At 39.0% G+C, this 22,409-nt stretch overlaps 1 protein-coding gene across 1 annotated transcript in view; it reads left to right on the forward strand.

Annotated features, from left to right (window-relative positions):
* The window catches only part of LOC126263741 (transcription initiation factor TFIID subunit 6), a 140,557-nt gene that overhangs the window by 83,944 nt on the left and 34,204 nt on the right, over positions 1-22,409 (forward strand). The window contains exons 7-8 of the mRNA XM_049960924.1: positions 10,397-10,631; positions 17,658-17,806. Of these exons, the coding sequence (XP_049816881.1) occupies positions 10,397-10,631; positions 17,658-17,806 (384 nt within the window). The remainder of the gene's footprint in view (positions 1-10,396; positions 10,632-17,657; positions 17,807-22,409) is intronic.

Here is a 22,409-nt window from a genome sequence, read left to right on the forward strand (position 1 = left end):
TCCTTCAGGAACAGATTCACTGTGGAATATGTTTTTCTGCTACGGATTGGTTCAGTGTTGTGTAGGGACCCCTCATGCTTGCATGGAGACACCAAGCTGTCGAGTGATCGTCTCTCCGATGTTTCATCCTTGCATACTCCAGTTGCAGCATAAGTCGCACTGGGTTACATCTTGCTTGAAGCCTTTGGCATGGTGTCTTCTACTGGCTGGTGATCTATTGCATTATTGAGCACCATGTACAGGCTTGCATGGCCTTTGCACGGGATCTAGCTGCGCCACCATCTCAGTTTTCTCCCTGGCTAGTTCTGGAGCACTCTCAGGACAGGGTGAACATTAGTTGTGCAGGTTTTTTTTGGGTAGCATGTGGTTGCTGGTGCTCAATGCATTGTAAATTTTCTATTGTTGACAGACTATCCTGCATCTTGACAGCCATTGTTCAAATATCGGTCATTTTTGCCGTCGAGGGCTGTCCTCGGACACTCGTCTCTGATAACAGTTGCCAATTCGTGTCTCAAGAGTTTGTTGATTTTTGCATACACAGTGGTACCCAGCATCTCACCACCACTCCATTTCACCCACCATGCAAGTGAGGTGTTTCGCATGGACATTTAAAATTCCAATGAGAAAGTGTATGTTTGTCTCATCTTGTGACTGAATACTGCATAGTTTTCTTGCTACCTACTGAGTGATGACAATTAACCAGCACAGTCTGGTGGAACATTTATGTGAAAGCTGCCACAGGTCTTTTGGACTTGGTACACACGAGTTACATTCCCTGGATGTAATGGTGGCCCACAAAGATCAGCATTTGTTTCTGATGGATGTTGATTGGGAACAGTGGACCTCTCATGGAAATTCCTCACACTCGTGTCCTGTAGTGCCACACTGTTGCGATTTCTGAGCTGGTGGGGCGATGGGGTCAGTCGTGGCATTGGCCCAGTGGAAGGCCCTGAATTGCAACACCATGCATACCTCCTTACATGTCTTCCGCCGTCCTACCTTCGACAGAGAGCTGGGGCAGTGGCAGGCATTACTCCCGTGACTGCCGATGTGGAGCCCATGGAATTTTACCTGCCCTCTGTCCTCTTTTCCAATCCCCAGTGGTTGAGTGTCTATCCCCACCAATGCTGGTGGACCAACAGTCACCCCAGTATCCACAATCTTGTGCCCATCTGCCAGAGCTAGCTGCATCGGCGTTGCCTCTTTCAGTGATTGATGTCCGGCTGAGGAATATCCCGCCCATACTGATTACGTGACAATGTTTGCAGAAAAAGCATCAAGGCTATTTTTGGTCCTGCATGGCCTTTTTTATTGGGGGGGGGGGGGTTATTTAGTATCCCCGCCAGCAGAAATTGAGATGTATGTAGATAAGCTGGCATGGTTATCAAAGCAAAATAGTACAGAAGGCTGTCTGGATGGCATGTGGCATGGACAGAACCACTGACGCAGGTGTTTAGCTGTCAGTGGTGAAAGGCCAGTTCGTTGTCTCACGCCATGATCTGTTTTTCAAATGCTAGTGATAAGTTGTTCACAATGGTTGAGATTGTATTTATTTCCATGCTTCATCCCCACACGGTGTTCAGACACTCTACTTTCCCGTAGGTTGACCCATATGTCAAGTTTAGTTCTGTCTTCAGGACTTTCAGCTTGTTGTTGAACAAGCGTTGGTTCATATAGTTTACATTCATGTTTACAGTTACGGTTTGCAGCATTATCACACCTCGTACAAATACTAAACCCACATAGAATGCTGTGCAGTGTGTGCAGCACAGCTGGTATGTGATACAGCTCTTTTGCAGCTCTGCCTCTGCTGGGGCAGTATAAGCCTGTGACAGGACTGGGGCAGTTTTTACATGTCCATCCTTTTAATTGGAGGTCTTGGGGGCCACAGCAGTTCACTATTGTAAGAAAATGAAACCTTAGCTCCCTGTTTTGGCACTTCAATGTACCATTTCAGGCCTTAGTTGATGCTGAGGAGGTTATCATGATCCACATATACGTTGCATCAGTGGCCAACGTAACTGGTTTATGCAGACTATCTGTAACTGTGATGTCAGCACTCCAGCCATCAACTGGAGCAGGGTGTGCTGGATGGGTGGATTGGACAAGTGGTGCACCTGGTGCTTCCACAGGATAGGGCTCCTGTGACAAGAGGTTGGGAGTGGGGGTGGCATAGAGATGGACCAGGATGTTGTGTAGGTTGGGCAGTCAGCAGAATACCATTTTAGGAGGGCTCAAAAGATTTTCGGTAGTACATCCTTAATAAAGAGGCATGATAATTCATAATCAAACCCTGATGAAGGATATTGTTCAGATATTGGGGCATTCATATGTTCCTGATAATAGGAAATGGTCGGAGGATTAGGGGTTCGTGGAGATATTGCATGGAAGATCCATTTGCGAACTAGGTTTGGCTAGGGGGTGAGAGTAGTGCCTGTCTGTGAAGGCCTTAGTGAGGCCTTCAACATACCGAGAAAAGTAATTCTGGTCACTTCAGATATACAATCCACTGATGGCTGGTCTATATGGGAGGAATTTTCTGGTGTGGAAGGGGTGATGGCTGTCAAAATAAGGTACTGTTGATCGTTAACAGTTTTAATATCAACAGAGTTGTGAATGGAGCCATCAGAAAGTCAGAGGTAAACATCCAGGAAAATGGCATGTTGTCTGATGAGGACCAGCTGAAGTGAATGGGAGAGAATGTGTTGAGGTTATGGAGGAGTGATGATAGGATATCATGACCTTGAGTCCCGATCATGAAGATATCATCAATATACCTGAACCAGACAATGGGTTTGGGGTTTTGAGAGGCTATAAAGATTTCCTTTAGATGACCAATAAAAAATTTGGCATAGACAGGTGCCAAGCGGGTGATCACAGCTATGCCACAGGTTTGTTTGTATAACAATGAATCCCTGACATAATATTGTAGCTAATTACCATGCTCAATTGAAGGAATCACTACTCGTGCTGACCAGTGCCATGAGCCAATTGCCTGAGCGTAGCCTCTCATATCAAAGATATTAATCACTTTCTTCACCAACTCTCAACCAGCACCCCATTATTACTCTATTTCCTACTCGTCACTGTTAATGCTACCTGCCTATACACCAGTATCCCTCATGCCAATGAACTTCCTGCTTTCAAACACTACCTCTTCTAATGTCCTTCTGTCACAAGTTTAAGGGTCATCTAGAGAAAATCTTCCCAGCCTACCGAAACCCAAATCTTGTCTGGTGCAGGTTTATTGATGGTATCTTCATTATCTCGACTCAGGGCCAAGATAGCCTATCCTCATTCCTCCACAACCTCAACACCTTGTCTCCCAACTACTGTACTCGATTCTCCTCAAACCAACCTTCCACCTTGCAGCATGTTGACCTATACCTCTTTAATGGCTCCATCCACACCTCTGTCTGCATTAAATCCACTAACCACCAACAGTACCTTTATTTTGACAGCTGTCACCCCTTCCACAACAAAAATTGCTCCCTTATAGCCTTGCCATCCATGGATGGCATATCTGTAGTGACAAGAATTCCTTTTCCCAATATTCTGACGGTATAATCACTAATACCTTCACAGACAGGCATTACGCGCTCTCCCTGCCCCTCACACATCCCTAATCATCACACAACACCCAATAATCAGCTGCAAAAGAACATTACTTTGTCATCCAGTATCATCTGGGAGTGGAGCAACTGCAAAATATCTGGCACTAGCGTGCTTTGATTAGCTATCATCATGCCCAGAAATGAGACATCGTACCCAGCCACTCCTAAAATTGTATTCTGGCACCCATACAACCACACAAGATCTTGGCCCATCCCTATGCCAGCCCCACTGCCAACCCCTTGCCACAGAGATCCTGTGGAAGATTGAGGTTCAAGACCTCATGATTCATCCTCCTGGACTGATGCCTGGAGAGCAGAAACTCATAACAGGAAGCAGCATTACCACTATCTTTCGAGCTCTTGTTCTTATATTATATCAAAAGTACACAAATTCACACACACATTCACACAGACACACAAATGCATACTCCCATGGTCATGGCAAGACTTTCTTGTGACAAATAAATATTACCACAGTCACTTGACACCTTCTTGCTTTCCTAGATGACCCTTCACATATCATCAACATACAGGTGGCCCAGTGATAAGACATGTGACTTGTATTTGGGGGAATGGCAGTTTAAGTCCACATCAGGCAATACAGATTTAGGTTTTCAATCATTTCGCTAAATTGTTTAAGAAAGATTACAAGATAATTCCCTTAAGAAGAATACAACCAATGTCCTTTACCATCCATCCCCAATCCAAGCTTGTACTTCTTCTTTAATGAACTCATTGTCAACAAGACATTAGAGTTTAATGTTCATTTCTTTGCATAGTACATCAATCTTTCAGTCCACATTCTTGATTTCAAAGCTGGAGTCTATAAGCCTGATAAAGTCATTCACTATAACACATTCTTCAGAATTTATTCTGGTACAGTGCTGTGTCTCCAGGCGAGTCATAAACCATCCAAATACAATATCAGTCTCATTAGTAACTTAAAGTGAAATATCTCTATTCATCATTTGGAAGAAATTGGTAAAAGAGTTACATATAGTTTTTCTCAATTCTTCCGGCGTATTGCAGAATTGTTCTCTCTCTTCTCATAAGCACTTACCCAATTGATGAAGTAGGGAAAGAAACAAAAAATGAAAGAAAAATGAAAAAAGCCACATAATCTGTACCAAATGTATCAGTTTCATTTGTTGTGCTATAAGCTCTGTTTTCCCTTTTTCAAAAGATGTGTTTCTCGCTGCTGCTCTCACAGAAAAACAATTTTGTAAAAAATGAGCTCTTAGTCATAATATAAATGTTGTGCACCTCTCCAGTGCTTAATATTCAGTGATCTGCCTTCAGACCAGATGTTGATCATTATTTTTAAGTAAGCTGCATCAAACTGCACATCACATGTAAAATTTATTGAAGTTATTACTTAGCTGATTATCTTATTGTGCTCTGTAGGGCATGATGCTGGTCGTGGATCCCATCCTCGTAGGAAGAAATATTAAATGATGAAAGCATTGTGATATTCAGATGGCTTCCAAAGATTGTTGGCTGAAATAAAGTTTCTAAATTTTGAAATAGGTATTTTCAGCAATATTTCACAGTGTGAACTAGTAACACAAAATACATCTGCCTTCAGCAGTTCTACAGAAGCACAATAGCTCCATTTATAATGACACTCCCATCAAGACTGAGCACAACAAACAAGAGATATAACATATAACTCATTCTTTACTCAGATCTGTTTCTTGAAATGCTTGCACCATGTGCACTCTGTAATGTCACATTGCCGATTTCTGTGCAGCCCTCAGACAGGTGCCATATGAAATGCCTGTCTCCTGGCTCAGTCGCCAAGATTTCCTTGGAGAGTTCTCCAAGCATCGTTGAACACTATCAACAATCTGTGCACTTAGTTACGGTCTATGTTTACCTGTATCACTGTTTAGTACACCTGTTGTCGCCAGCTTCTTTGCAGTCTATAAAACTGCTGCCTTTTGTCAGAACATCTACAAGCTTTCAGAGGGAAATTATGATCCATTGAAGTAGTTCAGGTTTAATGCACTGCCCTGTATCATTGCCTTGATGGCATTGCAATAGAGATAGTGTTACAAAACACAAATAATGGCCAGATGGATTTCAAAATACCTTTACCTCATACCCCTGGTGTTTGAATTACTCAAGTCGTCGATGACCACTTCAGATGCAGGAACTACTGATTCTTATCGCTTATCTTGTTATCACTGTTTGACTGTTTAACTGTTTAAAAGCAATGGGAAACATTCATTGACAGTCAGTGAAAATCTCGCTGCAGCCTCATAAACATTAGCTGTCTGATGATGAAAATCCCAAAAATATTAAGACTTTTTGTTTTTCTATTAAACTGGTACTTATCTCAGTCTTCACAATACTGGGCTAGGGGGAGTGCCCCAGAGAACATCCCAGAGTAGCCCAGAGAACATCCCAGGGTGACCCAGTGAGCTAAAACACCAAGAAGAATCACTTCTCGGCTTTTGGCAAGATCAATGTGTAGCAGTGTATATGAAAATATAAAATAAATATACTTTATACCCCATTCTGAAAATATTGTAATGTAATCAGTCCCTTTATATTTTGAATATTTATTGTTTCTAATGAATTCTTATACCATATTCCATTTATGTTTTAAATTTTTCAGTTAAACTTAACCAAAAAATGTAGGTCTCAATAGTAGGTGTCCCTTTCCCCATTGAATATCATATTCAATACTTCCAGGTTGAGGACCTTACATACACATCAATATCTCTTTAAGAAGTTTGTTGAGAATAAAAGTCGTCAACAACAAGTCATTGTCATAAAGTCAGTACATGTTATTGGAAGTGCATTGATATTGCTAAGAGTGTGCTAAAAGGTATTTTCAGGTTCTGGAGTCTACTTGCACATCAGTACCTGTTTAAAAAGTATGTTGTTAATAAAATTCAACAACAATTAAAAAATTCCAATTTAGTAAAAAAAATCTTTAGGGTGGACATAAAGTACACCCCCCCCCCCCTTCTCCCCAGGTATGCGCCGCCATGGAAAGTGCCTTTGTATTACTAGGGTTAAATATAAGAGAGTTGGATGAAATATTTGTTTAATTTTTTCTTGCTTACAGTATTTCTTTCTGACACAATACTATTGCTGCCACATTGCATTCATAACTTCTGCACATTTTAATATTAGGACACTACCGCTGCTGCTGCTGTGGTCTTCAGTCCTGAGACTGGTTTGATGCAGCTCTCCATGCTACTCTATCCTGTACAAGCTTCTTCATCTCCCAGTACCCACTGCAACCTACATCCTTCTGAATCTGCTTAGTGTATTCATCTCTTGGTCTCCCTCTACGATTTTTACCCTCCACGCTGCCCTCCAATGCTAAATTTGTGATCCCTTGATGCCACAAAACATGTCCTACCAACCAATCCCTTCTTCTAGTCAAGTTGTGCCACAAACTTCTCTTCTCCCCAATCCTATTCAATACCTCCTCATTAGTTACGTGATCTACCCACCTTATCTTCAGCATTCTTCTGTAGCACCACATTTCGAAAGCTTCTATTCTCTTCTTGTCCATACTAGTTATCGTCCATGTTTCACTTCCATACATGGCTACACTCCATACAAATACTTTCAGAAATGACTTCCTGACACTTAAATCTATACTCGATGTTAACAAATGTCTCTTCTTCAGAAACGATTTCCTTTCCATTGCCAGTCTACATTTTATATCCTCTCTCCTTCGACCATCATCAGTTATTTTACTCCCCAAATAGCAAAACTCCTTTACTACTTTAAGTGTCTCATTTCCTAATCTAATTCCCTCAGCATCACCCGATTTAATTTGACTACATTCCATTATCCTCGTTTTGCTTTTGTTGATGTTCATCTTATATCCTCCTTTCAAGACACTGTCCATTCTGTTCAACTGCTCTTCCAAGTCCTTTGCTGTCTCTGACAGAATTACAATGTCATCGGCGAACCTCAAAGTTTTTACTTCTTCTCCATGAATTTTAATACCTACTCCGAATTTTTCTTTTGTTTCCTTTACTGCTTGCTCAATATACAGATTGAATAACATCGGGGAGAGGCTACAACCCTGTTTCACTCCTTTCCCAACCACTGCTTCCCTTTCATGCCCCTCGACTCTTATAACTGCCATCTGGTTTCTGTACAAATTGTAAATAGCCTTTCGTTCCTTGTATTTTACCCCTGCCACCTTTAAAATGCGAAAGAGAGTATTCCAGTCAACATTGTCAAAAGCTTTCTCTAAGTCTACAAATGCTAGAAACGTAGGTTTGCCTTTTCTTAATCTTTCTTCTAAGATAAGTCGTAAGGTTAGTATTGCCTCACATGTTCCAACATTTCTACGGAATCCAAACTGATCTTCCCCGAGGTCCGCTTCTACCAGTTTTTCCATTCGTCTGTAAAGAATTCACGTTAGTATTTTGCAGCTGTGACTTATTAAACTGATAGTTCGGTAATTTTCACATCTGTCAATACCTGCTTTCGTTGGGATTGGAATTATTATATTCTTCTTGAAGTCTGAGGGTATTTCACCTGTCTCATACATCTTGCTCACCAGATGGTTGAGTTTTGTCAGGACTGGCTCTCCCAAGGCCGTCAGTAGTTCTAATGGAATGTTGTCTACTCCCGGGGCCTTGTTTCGACTCAGGTCTTTCAGTGCTCTGTCAAACTCTTCACGCAGTATCGTATCTCCCATTTCATCTTCATCTACATCCTCTTCCATTTCCATAATATTGTCCTCAAGTACATCGCCCTTGTATAAACTCTCTATATACTCCTTCCACCTTTCTGCCTTCCCTTCTTTGCTTAGAACTGGGTTGCCATCTGAGCTCTTGATATTCATACAAGTGGTTCTCTGTTCTCCAAAGGTCTCTTTAATTTTCCTGTAGGCAGTATCTATCTTACCCCTAGTGAGACAAGCCTCTACATCCTTACATTTGTCCTCTAGCCATCCCTGCTTAGCCATTTTGCACTTCCTGTCGATCTCATTTTTGAGACGTTTGTATTCCTTTTTGCCTGCTTCATTTACTGCATTTTTATATTTTCTCCTTTCATCAATTAAATTGAGTATTTCTTCTGTTACCCAAGGATTTCTATTAGCCCTCGTCTTTTTACCTACTTGATCGTCTGCTGCTTTCACTACTTCATCCCTCAGAGCTACCCATTCTTCTTCTACTGTATTTCTTTCCCCCATTCCTGTCAATTGTTCCCTTATGCTCTTCCTGAAACTCTCTACAACCTCTCGTTCTTTCAGTTTATCCAAGTCCCATCTCCTTAAATTCCCACCTTTTTGCAGTTTCTTCAGTTTCAATCTGCAGTTCATAACCAAGAGATTGTGGTCAGAATCCATATCTGCCCCTGGAAATGTCTTACAATTTAAAACCTGGTTCCTAAATCTCTGTCTTACCATTATATAATCTATCTGATACCTTTTAGTATCTCCAGGGTTCTTCCAGGTATACAACCTTCTTTTATGATTCTTGAACCAAGTGTTAGCTATGATTAAGTTATGCTCTGTGCAAAATTCTACAAGGCGGCTTCCTCTTTCATTTCTTCCCCCCAATCCATATTCACCTACTACGTTTCCTTCTCTCCCTTTTCCTACTGGCGAATTCCAGTCACCCATGACTATTAAATTTTCGTCTCCCTTCACTATCTGAATAATTTCTTTTATCTCGTCATACATTTCATCAATTTCTTCATCTCTGCAGAGCTAGTTGGCATATAAACTTGTACTACTGTAGTAGGCATGGGCTTTGTGTCTATCTTGGCCACAATAATGTGTTCACTATGCTGTTTGTAGTAGCTAACCCGCACTCCTATTTTTTTATTCATTATTAAACCTACTCCTGCATTACCCCTATTTGATTTTGTATTTATAACCCTGTAATCACCTGACCAAAAGTCTTGTTCCTCCTGCCACCGAACTTCACTAATTCCCACTATATCTAACTTTAACCTATCCATTTCCCTTTTTAAATTTTCTAACCTACCTGCCCAATTAAGGGATCTGACATTCCACGCTCCGATCCGTAGAATGCCAGTTTTCTTTCTCCTGATAACGACGTCCTCTTGAGTAGTCCCCTCCCGGAGAGCCGAATGGGGGACTATTTTACCTCCGGAATATTTTACCCAAGAGGACGCCATCATCATTTAATCATACAGTAAAGCTGCATGTCCTCGGGAAAAATTACGGCTGTAGTTTCCCCTTGCTTTCAGCCGTTCGCAGTACCAGCACAGCAAGGCCGTTTTGGTTAATGTTACAAGGCCAGATCAGTCAATCATCCAGACTGTTGCCCCTGCAACTACTGAAAAGGCTGCTGCCCCTCTTCAGGAACCACACGTTTGTCTGGCCTCTCAACAGATACCCCTCCGTTGTGGTTGCACCTACGGTACGGCCATCTGTATCGCTGAGGCACGCAAGCCTCCCCACCAACGGCAAGGTCTATGATTCATGGGGGGGACGCTACCACTTATATAGAAAAAAAAACTTATTTTTCATTGCCAGGCACTTTTCTGTAGTGTCCCACTTGCCAAATGTACTCCACTTTTATATAATATATTTACTAATATCCTACATTTCTCTTCTCCCTGAGTTGAAAAAGAAAAGCCTACTTTCAAATTCTCAATATTTATTCTACTTTCTGTCATACTTAATAAAATTTGCCACTCCAGTAAGTACAGTTTTTCCCCAATAGTTTGATTTTTGTTTTTTTAATTTGCATTTACTATTTAAACTTTATAAATAGAAGTTGTGTCTTTATTGTCAATGATCAGAAACAATCTGTATTTTGTTGCAGTTACATGAGCTGATTCCTTCAGTAGCGACATGCATTGTCAGCAAACAGCTGTGTATGCGGCCAGAGCTTGATAACCATTGGGCTCTCAGAGACTTTGCATCACGACTAATGGCACAAATCTGTAAAAATTTCAATACATCGACCAACAATGTGCAAACTCGTGTCACTCGTATGTTCAGCACAGCTCTGCGGAATGAGAAGACTCAACTGTCTTCATTATATGGAGCCATTGAAGGTTTGGACCAGACACCTAAAGTACATTTTTCAACCAGTCAGGCATATGTGTTTGTTTTCAGATAACACATCATAAAAATGTTTCTCATAAGTTCTCATTACATTATGTCAGTTTTTCAATTTCTCATTATTGTTTTGTTTGTCAAGTAACATGCTTTAATAAGGAGAGACTGTTTTGAGATGCATGAAAACCACTTTTCTGAAATGTATGAAAAACTACCTTATGACTGTGTCTTTGGATAATTCCTCTAAATGTGATATGCTTTTTTATCTAACAGTGTATTTGATCATTAGATCATTTATATTTCGCATGCACTTGAGAAAGTCTTTGAGCTCTTGTATGCAGGATGCACTTCCCTGCAGACAGATGTTCCATAGTCTGTTGAAAACCAGGAGCTTAAAACAAGTGAGAGTAAACATAGGCTGCCTGACTGTTGCAATGTGTGAATTTCCCACCCACCTTTTTCATGGGTTTGAGTTCCAAAGTGCAATAATGATAGAATGTCTTAAAACTAGTACAACAGTAATATTGTGGTTAAAGCCTTGCATTTACACACCAGGAACATTATATGTTTTGGCTTATGGTTTGTAAGTCTCAGATAAATTTTTGGTAAATAGTTGGTAGACGTACAGTAAGAAACCTAATAATAATCAGGATGTATCACTTACCTGTGTAGCAGATGGTCATACTGAATCCAAAGTTAAGCAAAAATTATGGCTGTTACCTGCATGCTCTCAGATTGCACTGATTTCAGTTCTTTAAATTTTCTAGTATCGTTCTCTCTCAAAATGTTTTGTATTGAAATTCCTTTTATTTTATTTTCATCAAAATACAGCAGCATCACATGCAAATGGCTCCAACTATGAGCAAACCGTAATCATTCTTTCCTTCAAAGCACATACACTTCTCTCATAGGAGATTTTTTTTTTTAATCAGAATATCGGAATATTACTTTTCATATTCTTTATAAGTAAAGAAAGAATTAACAGATTTCTCATCTTTTGGCAGACCAGCTTACTCAGTTCAAATCACATACATTGTCATAGTTTGAACAAAATGCTATGTGAAACTAATGAAAAGGAAATAATATAATAAGTGCCTCTTTTCACTTAACCTTTAACTTTGATCCACACTGAAATGACAAACGTTGTCTGTGGGGCTCAGCAATTGGACTGCACACGTCCAAATTTAAACTTATATTCACCACAGTAAACTGACAAAAAAACTGCTCTTCCTTGTAAAGTTTATTCATCATATTATCACACATAAAAAGTCTTCCTAATACCCACTTAACAGCTCTTTGCTACTAAATACCTAATACACTATCTTACGGAGGTTACTGGAGCCATCTGTTTCCCAAGAACAGAATGAATGTGGACCAAATCTCAACAGTCATTATTGAGTGTGTCCATCTTTTCATGTGCGATTCTAAATAACATAAAAAGAACAAAAGAAAATAGGGTTTCAATATTATGTTGTCTCACTTACAAGAATTACGTAAATAAATAGACTTTTACAACAGATTTGTTGTCTCTTCCTCCTATGAATAATCGTGTTGTGATAGAGTGATAGTAGGAAAAGAGTTGAAAATTATTAATGGAAAGACTATTGATGTCAATTTATGGGAAACTATTTCTTTGATAATAAACCATTCTCATTCCAATATTTTAATCTTCTGTATTTTGGGGCTAGAACTTTATTTTGTAGGACTGAACTCAAAACCTGAAAGTCTTTTTCTGGTGTCTTTGTTCTACATCCACATGAGGTCAGCAAGGTTACTATTCAATTTGGCATGCTTAATTTTAAAGCCGTTGGCACACAGACCTTGCATCCAAACGTTGAGCGTGCTGAGTTTCTGACGTCATAGCGTGGAATAGCACATTTGGGAGTCTTTCCGAACGTGCAGAGCGATATCTGGCATGTCAGATATTCTGAGTGTGCGTCTGAGCGTTGACCAGTCAGATGGCACAATGCCACCTATGTCACATGCATGCCGTCTCCCTTCAGCACAGAACTGTGATGCACCGTATTGGCATTCAGTTCAAGCCTATATGTATATGTGCTGTTTCGGAACACCAGCAAATTGAGAATCGCTCGAAAACACATTGTTAACTGTGTGATTTGTTGCAATAAAATAATGGGAAACATCATATTCATAGCAAAAGAATTATTGTAACTTGCATATTATGAGAGTATGCCATTTGAAGGCAGCGACACACTGAGGATCCACCAAACACACATTGTTCTTGGTACAATTTGTTATAATTAAATTTCAATTAGTAACATAGCTACCATTAAAGCTTTTATCAAGTGGTAACATGTTAGGATTGGCCGTCCCTGATTTGTTGTCTGATTAGCCTTGGGTGGGGGGTGGGGTGGGGGGGGGGGGGAGGGTAGTATTATGGATTCACACTGAGACGCATGCTGTGATGGGGGTTCGCGTCTCCTCATGTTTAAATTTTTTTTCCCTAACATTCGCGTTTTTAATAGGTTCTGATGCTTTATTATTAGTTTAAAGTAAGTATGTATTACAATATTTGATGTTGTGTAAATATAAGTTCACCTTTTTTTAGGGAGTGAGTTTGTTCGATTGGCTTAATCCACAAGACAGCTTATGCTACTTGTATAAAGATATTTTGTTCCTTTTTCTTTTAAATTTTGTAATTCACATGTTGTAAAGATTCTGCTACTGGGTAGGAACAGTGATCAAGTTAGAATGACCTTAAGGTTTTACTAAAATGTGGAAATGATAAAATAATGTTTATCTTATGTGGAGAACTATGGTAAATTTGTGTTTTACTGTTTGTAATGGAACTTTTATAAGCCTGTGTCCTTATTCATATGATATGGTACTTTCCTTTTTGTCTTAAAACACGTACATAGATATTGAAGTTTTTATTTGTGTACATTACATATAGAACAATGTGACTAGGATACGGACAGTGGAGGAAATATGTGTTATAATAGAGCTAACGTGGAAATTGTACGCACACCAGTTTCGTGAATGGTGTGATTTACGAACTAGAAACGTCCCACAACTGCCGCTGGAGTGCGTTGCGATCACGTATACCAAGTTGGGGCCCACGTACTGTATGCACAAGTCGCATCGTTCCTGAGCGTTCAGCAGCACGTTGAACTCAGCACACTCAACGTTGACGTTCGACGGCTTAAGGGCTGGCTGAATGCCCCTCCTGTCACCATCCCATTACCCCCACCTCCGGGGCAGAATATTTATACCGTAAACTCTCTGTGTATAATGTGAAAGTGTGTGAATATTTTTTTAAATGTTTTAAAATTGAGGCAGGACTTGGATGCAAACCTGATATCTGCCTAGTCGGAGGTGGGAAATGCTAAAATCCACATCCAGGCTGGCCTGCACGCCAACCCTTGTCATTAATCTGCTGGGTTGCAAGAACCAAGTAGTGTTTAGAGACAAACCTGTGCTAAAGTTTAAGCATAGGGTGAACAATTTCATATTGGAACATGGTATTTGTTGTTTTTCATAGCCATCAAAAAATCAGCCACCAGCTGCACAATTGAAATATTTTATTGCACTTAACCAATTTCAACATATTAATCTGTCATCTTCAGAAATTCAGTACTGGCTTATGACATTAATAAGCAGTGCCAAATTAGGTTTGGGGACAAGTTACAAGTCTACTGAACTTTCAAAGATGACAGATTAATCTGTCAGAATCGGTAAAGTGCAATAAAATATTTCAATTGTGCAACTGACAACTGATTTTATTAAATCAATTAGCAGATCTTCCTGATTTATATGAAACTAGTGCCTTTTAGGTCAGTGACAGAGAGAACTCTGCATACCTAAATTTCAAATGCGGTCTATCAGGTGATTTTAACGCTCTGCAGCACTCAGTTCCTGTGTTCACATACAAGATTTTATCTACCGATGAGGCAGGGTTCACAAGAGATGATGTTGTGAACTTCCATAACCAGCATGTATGGGCAGAAATAAATCCCCAAGCAATTCAAGAAAGGGGGCCAATCAACACTGATTCTCAATTAACCTATGGGCAGCCGTTGTTGGTGATAGATTACTAGGGCCATACGTGCAACTACCAAGGTTAACTGGGGTGCATTATCAGGACTTTCTCATTCATGTATTGGCTACCTTTCTGGAGGTCGTGCCATTGCAGCAATGAATAGACATGTTATTCATTTATGATGGTGTGCCAGCACATTTTCATCACAATGTGCGCGAACATTTGACGCAGACATTTTAGGACCGCTGGCTTGTTTGGGGGAGGGGGGGGGGGGGGGGGGGGGAGCAGGCACACCTTGGCCCGCTTGTTCCCCAGACCTCAATCCCCTAGACTTTTGGTCATGGGGACACTTGAAGGAATTTGTCTACGCCACTCCAATCAATGGTGTGCAGACACTACAGGGTCATGTCTTCAATGCGTCCCAGCAGGTACAACAATAACCAGATATACTTCAAAGGGTGCATCATTCCTTACACCAGAGGGGTGCTTTGTCATGAGCAGATGCTATGTTAAACACCTCCTGTAAACGTGTTTGTCACAGAAGGTTATCATTTCCAGACTCATGTTTATTGACCTTATCTCAGAAAGTATTCATTTCCGGACCCATGTGTATTGAACGTATTTTTCTCGTTTCATTAAGTACTACCACCTCTCAAAGTATTTCACATTTTTTTGGACACCCTATATTAAATACCTGACATTGTAATGAATGTAAAATCTAAAAGAATTAAGGAGATTGGTCTTCTATCAAGATCCAAGATCAGAAGGTGACAGATTCTTCGTGATTGTGGTAGAGGTATCCACAGAAGGAAGAAGACCACCAGGCCATACAAGAATGAAATATTTAGGTTATTTGGATAACTTTGTAATGAAAAGCAGCTTTGGCAAAACATTGTTAAATCAGCAGCAAAGAGCTTACATAGCTCATAAGAACAATGATACTACTACACTATGTACCTTCTGCCATACACTGTAATATGATATGTGGAATACAGTTATAGATGTTAACGTATTGTAAAAGGTTCCTTGGCATGTAGTACACCACTTTTCTTGGAGAGCTGTAGTGTAAGCTATAAAATCAGTGTGGATAATTTTTTTTATATGACAATGTACTTCCAAAATAATCTGTCAATGTTCTCTCTCAAGATCAGATAATTAATTTGAACTCCACTTTCCCCATGCAGCAAAAATTAAATGATAATGTCCCTTTTCCCTGTGGCCCTCTCATGTCTGGTATCACAATGGTAGTGTTTAGGGATATGCAGACGAACCGTTTTTCAAAATAGAAAACTTTGTTTGTACAACAACTGGCTAATTGCTCCATAATTAATGTCAACCTAATGTTGGAGCCACACACATAATAATGAGGCAATCGTTTAAATTAAAAACCAATGGATAATGCAGACTCAGACACATTCATAATGCATAATTAATTCAGAGAATCCTCCAGCCAGGATAATAACTTCAAGATAGAACAGTGCAAATGAACATTGTGGAAATTTGACAAAACACTGGTGACAAAAATCACACAGAATTCAGAATTTTGTTAAAAATGTAATGTAAAAAAATTGGCATTTTAAATACAAGAATTATTTCCAACTGTATATCAGTATTTCACACTACCTGAGCTGTACCACAGAATATCTATGGCCTTTCACAAGAAACTTACCTTCCAATTCCAATTCCCTCTCACGATTATGAGACAAAACCATAGCTTTTGGCATCATAGACTCGCATCCCAACAGTTTCCATTCATAGTGCGTTGGTAATCACTGTGCTTGCTTCAGTCTAAAGATAATATAAGAATGTAAAGACGGTTTAAAAATGGAATGAAACCTGCAATTAAGAAAGCAGAAAAGAAGACAAGGAAAAACTAAAGATAGGGTGAGAGTGAATATATAAAGATAAAATAACTGAAGAGTAAATAATTGATATAATCATAAATGAATGAGTAATTAATAAAAATGATAAACTAATATAAGTATGTTTGTTTATTATATATATTTCTTTCTTTTTATATTTTATTATTGACTAATAAATATATAATAATAATAAATATATAATAATATAATAAATAATGACATCTCTGTTGCCTCCCTGAGGAAGAAACTAATTTCTAACAGTTCCAAAAGCTAAACACAGTTTCTTCTGTTTTTAACTGTCTTTATCAATAGTATTTGGAATTTTCCCTCTTGAATGGAAGTACTGGTCAGTCATTCTGTCTCCTTGTTATTTTGAATTAGTAAGACTAAATCAAACAGTGGAAAATCCAGGATGGAGTAATGACGGCATTATGAAAAGAATAGATTACTGCTCACCATATAGTGGAGATGTTGAATTACAGACAGGCACAGCAAAAAGAATGCTGAACAAGTTAGCTTTTGGCCAAAAGGCCTTCTTTTGAATTAGACACTCCCCTCCTGCCCCCCCCCCCCCTCAATGTGGTGTGTGTGTGTGTGTGTGTGTGTGGTTGTGTGTGTGTGTGTGTGTGTGTGTGTGTGTGTGTGTGTGTTTTGTCTAATTCAGAAGACCTTCTGGCCAAAACCTTACTTGCTTAGCGACACAACATCTCCACTATATGGTTAATTACTATGATAGGATCAACAGGTAAGAACAAGCAGGACTAATAAATAAAATAAGAACTGTCAGTCTTCCACCACAACACACAAATACATGTAACTGTAACAGTTTTGTATCCTTTTCTTCTTCTTGGTGGCTCGAAAGTATTGTATAACTCTATTGCCAGTCATCCTTGCTCTTCTTCAGAATGTGATAATCATTAAGAGAACAGAATGCATGTAAATTATGACACTTTCTGTATGAAGTTAAGTACTTGATGAGGAACAAAATTTGTTGCAAAAATTCCATACAGTGCTTATAAAAATTGTCAGAGATTTATTGGAATCAAATTATGCAGTCTCTCATTCTATACATTATCTTCTCCCATGAAAAATAGATCCTAAATGAAATACTGTGCTCATTTTTCCAACTTACTTTTTAAATAGTACTGTTTTTTAATCAGGTCTTTCAGAACTTGGGACTGAGGTTAGCAAGGTGTTTATATTGCCCCGAGTCAAGCAAGTAGCTGATCGCATAGAGGCTGCTTTGGAAGGGCCTGTATTAAGTAATACTGATAAGATTGCTGCTGGTCACATAAAGCATCTGTTAGTGGTAAGTACTTACATTCCACTCTTTGTTTTCGTAATTACATTTTTCATTACTTCTAAAATGGGAAACATTAAATTCTCTTTTACTAATAGGCAACTATGGAATTTAACACTCTATACTAAATTAAAATCTTGTAGCGAATAGTCCACTTGTGTTCTACTGGTCCCTAGTGTCCAACGGGCACAATAATTTGGCTCTCAGACACATTTCCATCATCGGGTGTGCTGATGAACTAACCTCCTGACAGTGCATGGCTGACTTACCTAAATCTTGCTGAGATTATAGCTGCAGTCCTAGTTGATGAGATTGTCTCTGGTGCACACCTCGAAGGCATTAGAGAATGAGACTGTCCCAGTAGTTCGAAGTTTGTGCTAAAATCCTGGTATGCATGAGTCTAGGATAAACAATGCTCTGTGACTGCTGATTTGTTGGGATATGTTAGTTGGCTTTGCTGTTGGTGTTCTCGACTTCAATCTTCAATGGTACATACTGTTTGTCCAATATATGTTTTGCCACATTGGCCTGGAACCTGACACACTTATTTGCTCACAAACTTGTTGTTGGCTTTTTGGGCCATCGGGTGGTAACAACTGAACATTATAATACCAGGTAAAATGATGTGTAAGCTACAGAGATATTAGTGATGCAGATAAGCTGGTCTTGTAAAGGGAAGCATCACACTAAAAAAAAAAAAATACTAAGGAGATCTTACAGTAAAAAATTCTATTATGTAGGCATAATTGAAATACTGAATTTAATTGATGAAAGGAGAAAATATAAAAACGCAGTAAATGAAGCAGGCAAAACGGAATACAAACGTCTCAAAAATGAGATCGACAGGAAGTGCAAAATGGATAAGCAGGGATGGCTAGAGGACAAATGTAAGGATGTAGAGGCCTGTCTCACTAGGGGTAAGATAGATGCTGCCTACAGGAAAATTAAAGAGACCTTTGGAGAAAGGAGAACCACTTGCATGAATATCAAGAGCTCAGATGGAAACCCAGTTCTAAGCAAAGAAGGGAAAGCAGAAAGGTGGAAGGAGTATATAGAGGGTCTATACAAGGGCGATGTACTTGAGGACAATATTATGGAAATGGAAGAGGATGTAGATGAAAATGAAATGGGAGATACGATACTGCGTGAAGAGTTTGACAGAGCACTGAAAGACCTGAGTCGAAACAAGGCCCCGGGAGTAGACAACATTCCATTGGAACTACTGACGGCCTTGGGAGAGCCAGTCCTGACAAAACTCTACCATCTGGTGAGCAAGATGTATGAGACAGGTGAAATACCCTCAGACTTCAAGAAGAATATAATAATTCCAATCCCAAAGAAAGCAGGTGTTGACAGATGTGAAAATTACCGAACTATCAGTTTAATAAGTCACAGCTGAAAATACTAAAGCGAATTCTTTACAGATGAATGGAAAAACTGGTAGAAGCTGACCTCGGCGAAAATCAGTTTGGATTCTGCAGAAATGTTGGAACACGGGAGGCAATACTGACCCTACGACTTATCTTAGAAAATAGATTAAGGAAAGGCAAACGTACATTTCTAGCTTTGTAGACTTAGAGAAAGCTTTTGACAATGTTGACTGGGATACTCTCTTTCAAATTCTAAAGGTGGCAGGGGTAAAATACAGGGAGCAAAAGGCTATTTACAATTTGTACAGAAACCAGATGGCAGTTATAAAAGTCGAGGGGCATGAAAGGGAAGCAACAGTTGGGAAAGGAATGAGACAGGGTTGTAGCCTCTCCCCGATGTTATTCAATCTGTGTATTGAGCAAGCAGTAAAGGAAACAAAAGAAAAATTCGGAGTAGGTATTAAAGTCCATGGAGAAGAAATAAAAACGTTGAGGTTCGCCGATGACATTGTAATTCTGTCAGAGACAGCAAAGGACTTGGAAGAGCAGTTGAACGGAATGGACAGTGTCTTGAAAGGAGGATATAAGATGAAAATCAACAAAAGCAAAATGAGGATAATGGAATGTAGTCGAATTAAGTCGGGTGATGCTGAGGGAATTAGATTAGGAAATGAGACACTTAAAGTAGTAAAGGAGTTTTGCTATTTGCGGAGCAAAATAACTGATGATGGTCGAAGTAGAGAGGATATAATGTAGACTGTCAATGGCAAGGAAAGCGTTTCTGAAGAAGAGAAATTTGTTAACATCGAGTATAGATTTAAGTGTCAGGAAGTTGTTTCTGAAAGTATTTGTATGGAGTGTAGCCATGTATGGAAGCGAAACATGGACAATAACTAGTTTGGACAAGAAGAGAATAGAAGCTTTCGAAATGCGGTGCTACAGAAGAATGCTGAAGATAAGGTGGGTAGATCACGTAACTAATGAGGAGGTATTGAATAGGATTGGGGAGAAGAGAAGTTTGTGGCACAACTTGACTAGAAGAAGGGATCGGTTGGTAGGACATGTTTTGAGGCATCAAGGAATCACAAATTTAGCATTGGAGGGCAGCGTGGAGGGTAAAAATCGTAGAGGAAGACCAAGAGATGAATACACTAAGCAGATTCAGAAGGACGTAGGTTGCAGTAAGTACTGGGAGATGAAGAAACTTGCACAGGATAGAGTAGCATGGAGAGCTGCATTAAACCAGTCTCACGACTGAAGACAACAACAACAGGCATAATTGAAACTTAATTTAACACAAAGTTTGTTCATTTGAAACTAAGTATCATTCTAGTCCATATATTTATTGATTTCAAGTGTTTCCACTAGTGTACATACAGATGATTTTCTGTACTAAAATGTGTGCTGCAAAGATGGACTCTGTTTTTCTAGTCTCCAGCTGATGTAAGGTTTTGACAACCTAATTGCCACAACTCTACCTGAATGACCAATGCACACTGTTCCACAGATCCTGCAGCAATCTTATAAACGTCATTTTATACCAAAAGATTGATTGTATCATTGGTAATGATTAATATCTTAGCTATATTATTATTGTTGTTGGAAAATGAAGAACTGTAGTTGTGAGATTTTAACTTTTTAAAAAGCTGTATAAAGTATTACCAACATATGGGATAATGGACCAATTTTTGTCACTGCTGACATCCTTATGCCCATTGTACATAAGTAGTATAATTTTATGCCATTTTTTCCCCATAGAACGTGTCTGTCAGGTTAAACATAGTCATTGTTGTAACTTACGCATTTCCTTGTGTTTAAATTTAAGTAAGAGGCAGATTCTGTTAATGGAACTGATAAAAAGCCATGTACTTTGGAGTGAAAATCTACACATTTGTGACTGTGTGAGTTCCAGAATTGTGTAGGGATCACAGTACGGATAGTTGCAGCCTTTCTGTTAGTGCTAATGACTGTATTAAGACACTACAAATTTATTGAAGAAATTCAACTCAAATGTGAATGGAATTTTATTATATTGGAAGTGAAAGTGTTCAAATAATGCATTTAATTATTGACTGGTTGTGGTTTTCAGTCTGAAGACTGGTTCAATGTAGTTCTCCATCTAGACAGTCCTCCACAAGTATTTTCATCTTTGCGTAACTGCTTCAAACGAAACCCACTTCAACCTGTTTACTGTAGCCAAGCTTGGTCTCTCTTTACAATTTTTAATCCTCATGCTTCCTTCCATTCCTAAATAAAATATTCCTTGACATCTCAGGAGGTTTCCTATAAATCTAACCGTACTTTGGTTAAGTTTTGCCATAAATTTCTATTCTGTGCTTTGATTTGTTATATCTTCAATTTATTTTTCAGAAAAAGCCTTTCTTGCTATTGCCAGTCTCTCTCTCTCTCTCTCTCTCTCTCTCTCTCTCTCTCTCTCTCTCTCTCTTTCCTTTGTGGGACCAGCATGGTTGACTTCTTATGCAACAAGACATATCTAAAGATCTTTTTGTTTAATCTGCTGTCTTGATTTGAATAAAGTCTAAAAAATACCAGTCTTCTTTATCACATTACTTCTGATATGTTTTCTATGTTTCAATAAATTTCATCACTACTCCGCAGTTTCCAACCTTTTGTAGTTTTCAAAGTCCTAATACGGTATTTTCTAATTCTAACAATTCACCTTTCTAACATTTCTGATTTATCTAAATTGTAATTTAATGGTAGACATGGGATCTTTTAAATATACTGGTTAAACTATTGTATTGTAGTACCTCATTTTTACATTTTTAGACAGTCATTTTTATTGTAAAGTTCTTAAGTTACACCACACGCCCTTCTCATTCTATGTATCCTTTCTTTAATAACAGCTTTTTCCAACCATTTTCTTGGATTGTCTCCCCAAGATGTATAAATTCTTACTCTGCAGAAATTCTTATGCCAGTACTGCTGGCTATTTCTTCTAAACACTTCACTTGTGTTGCAACAGGTGTCACATTTACAGGAAGCATAGCAAAAGTCCTCTGCAAATGTGAGCAATCTGTTTCAGAACTTTTGTTTCCATTATCCAGCCTTATTGCCAGTCTTTATTTTACATCCCTTTTGCTGCTGTCTTCATCAATTATTTTTCTACACAAATAGCAAAACTTTTCTACTACAATTAGTGTCTCATTTCCTGGTTAAATTCCTTTAGCAATACCTGATTCAATATGACTACATGTGATTACCATGGTTTCACTTTTGTT

The sequence above is a fragment of the Schistocerca nitens genome, chromosome 6 (genome assembly GCF_023898315.1).
Source record: "Schistocerca nitens isolate TAMUIC-IGC-003100 chromosome 6, iqSchNite1.1, whole genome shotgun sequence".
In the NCBI taxonomy this organism is placed as follows: domain Eukaryota; kingdom Metazoa; phylum Arthropoda; class Insecta; order Orthoptera; family Acrididae; genus Schistocerca; species Schistocerca nitens.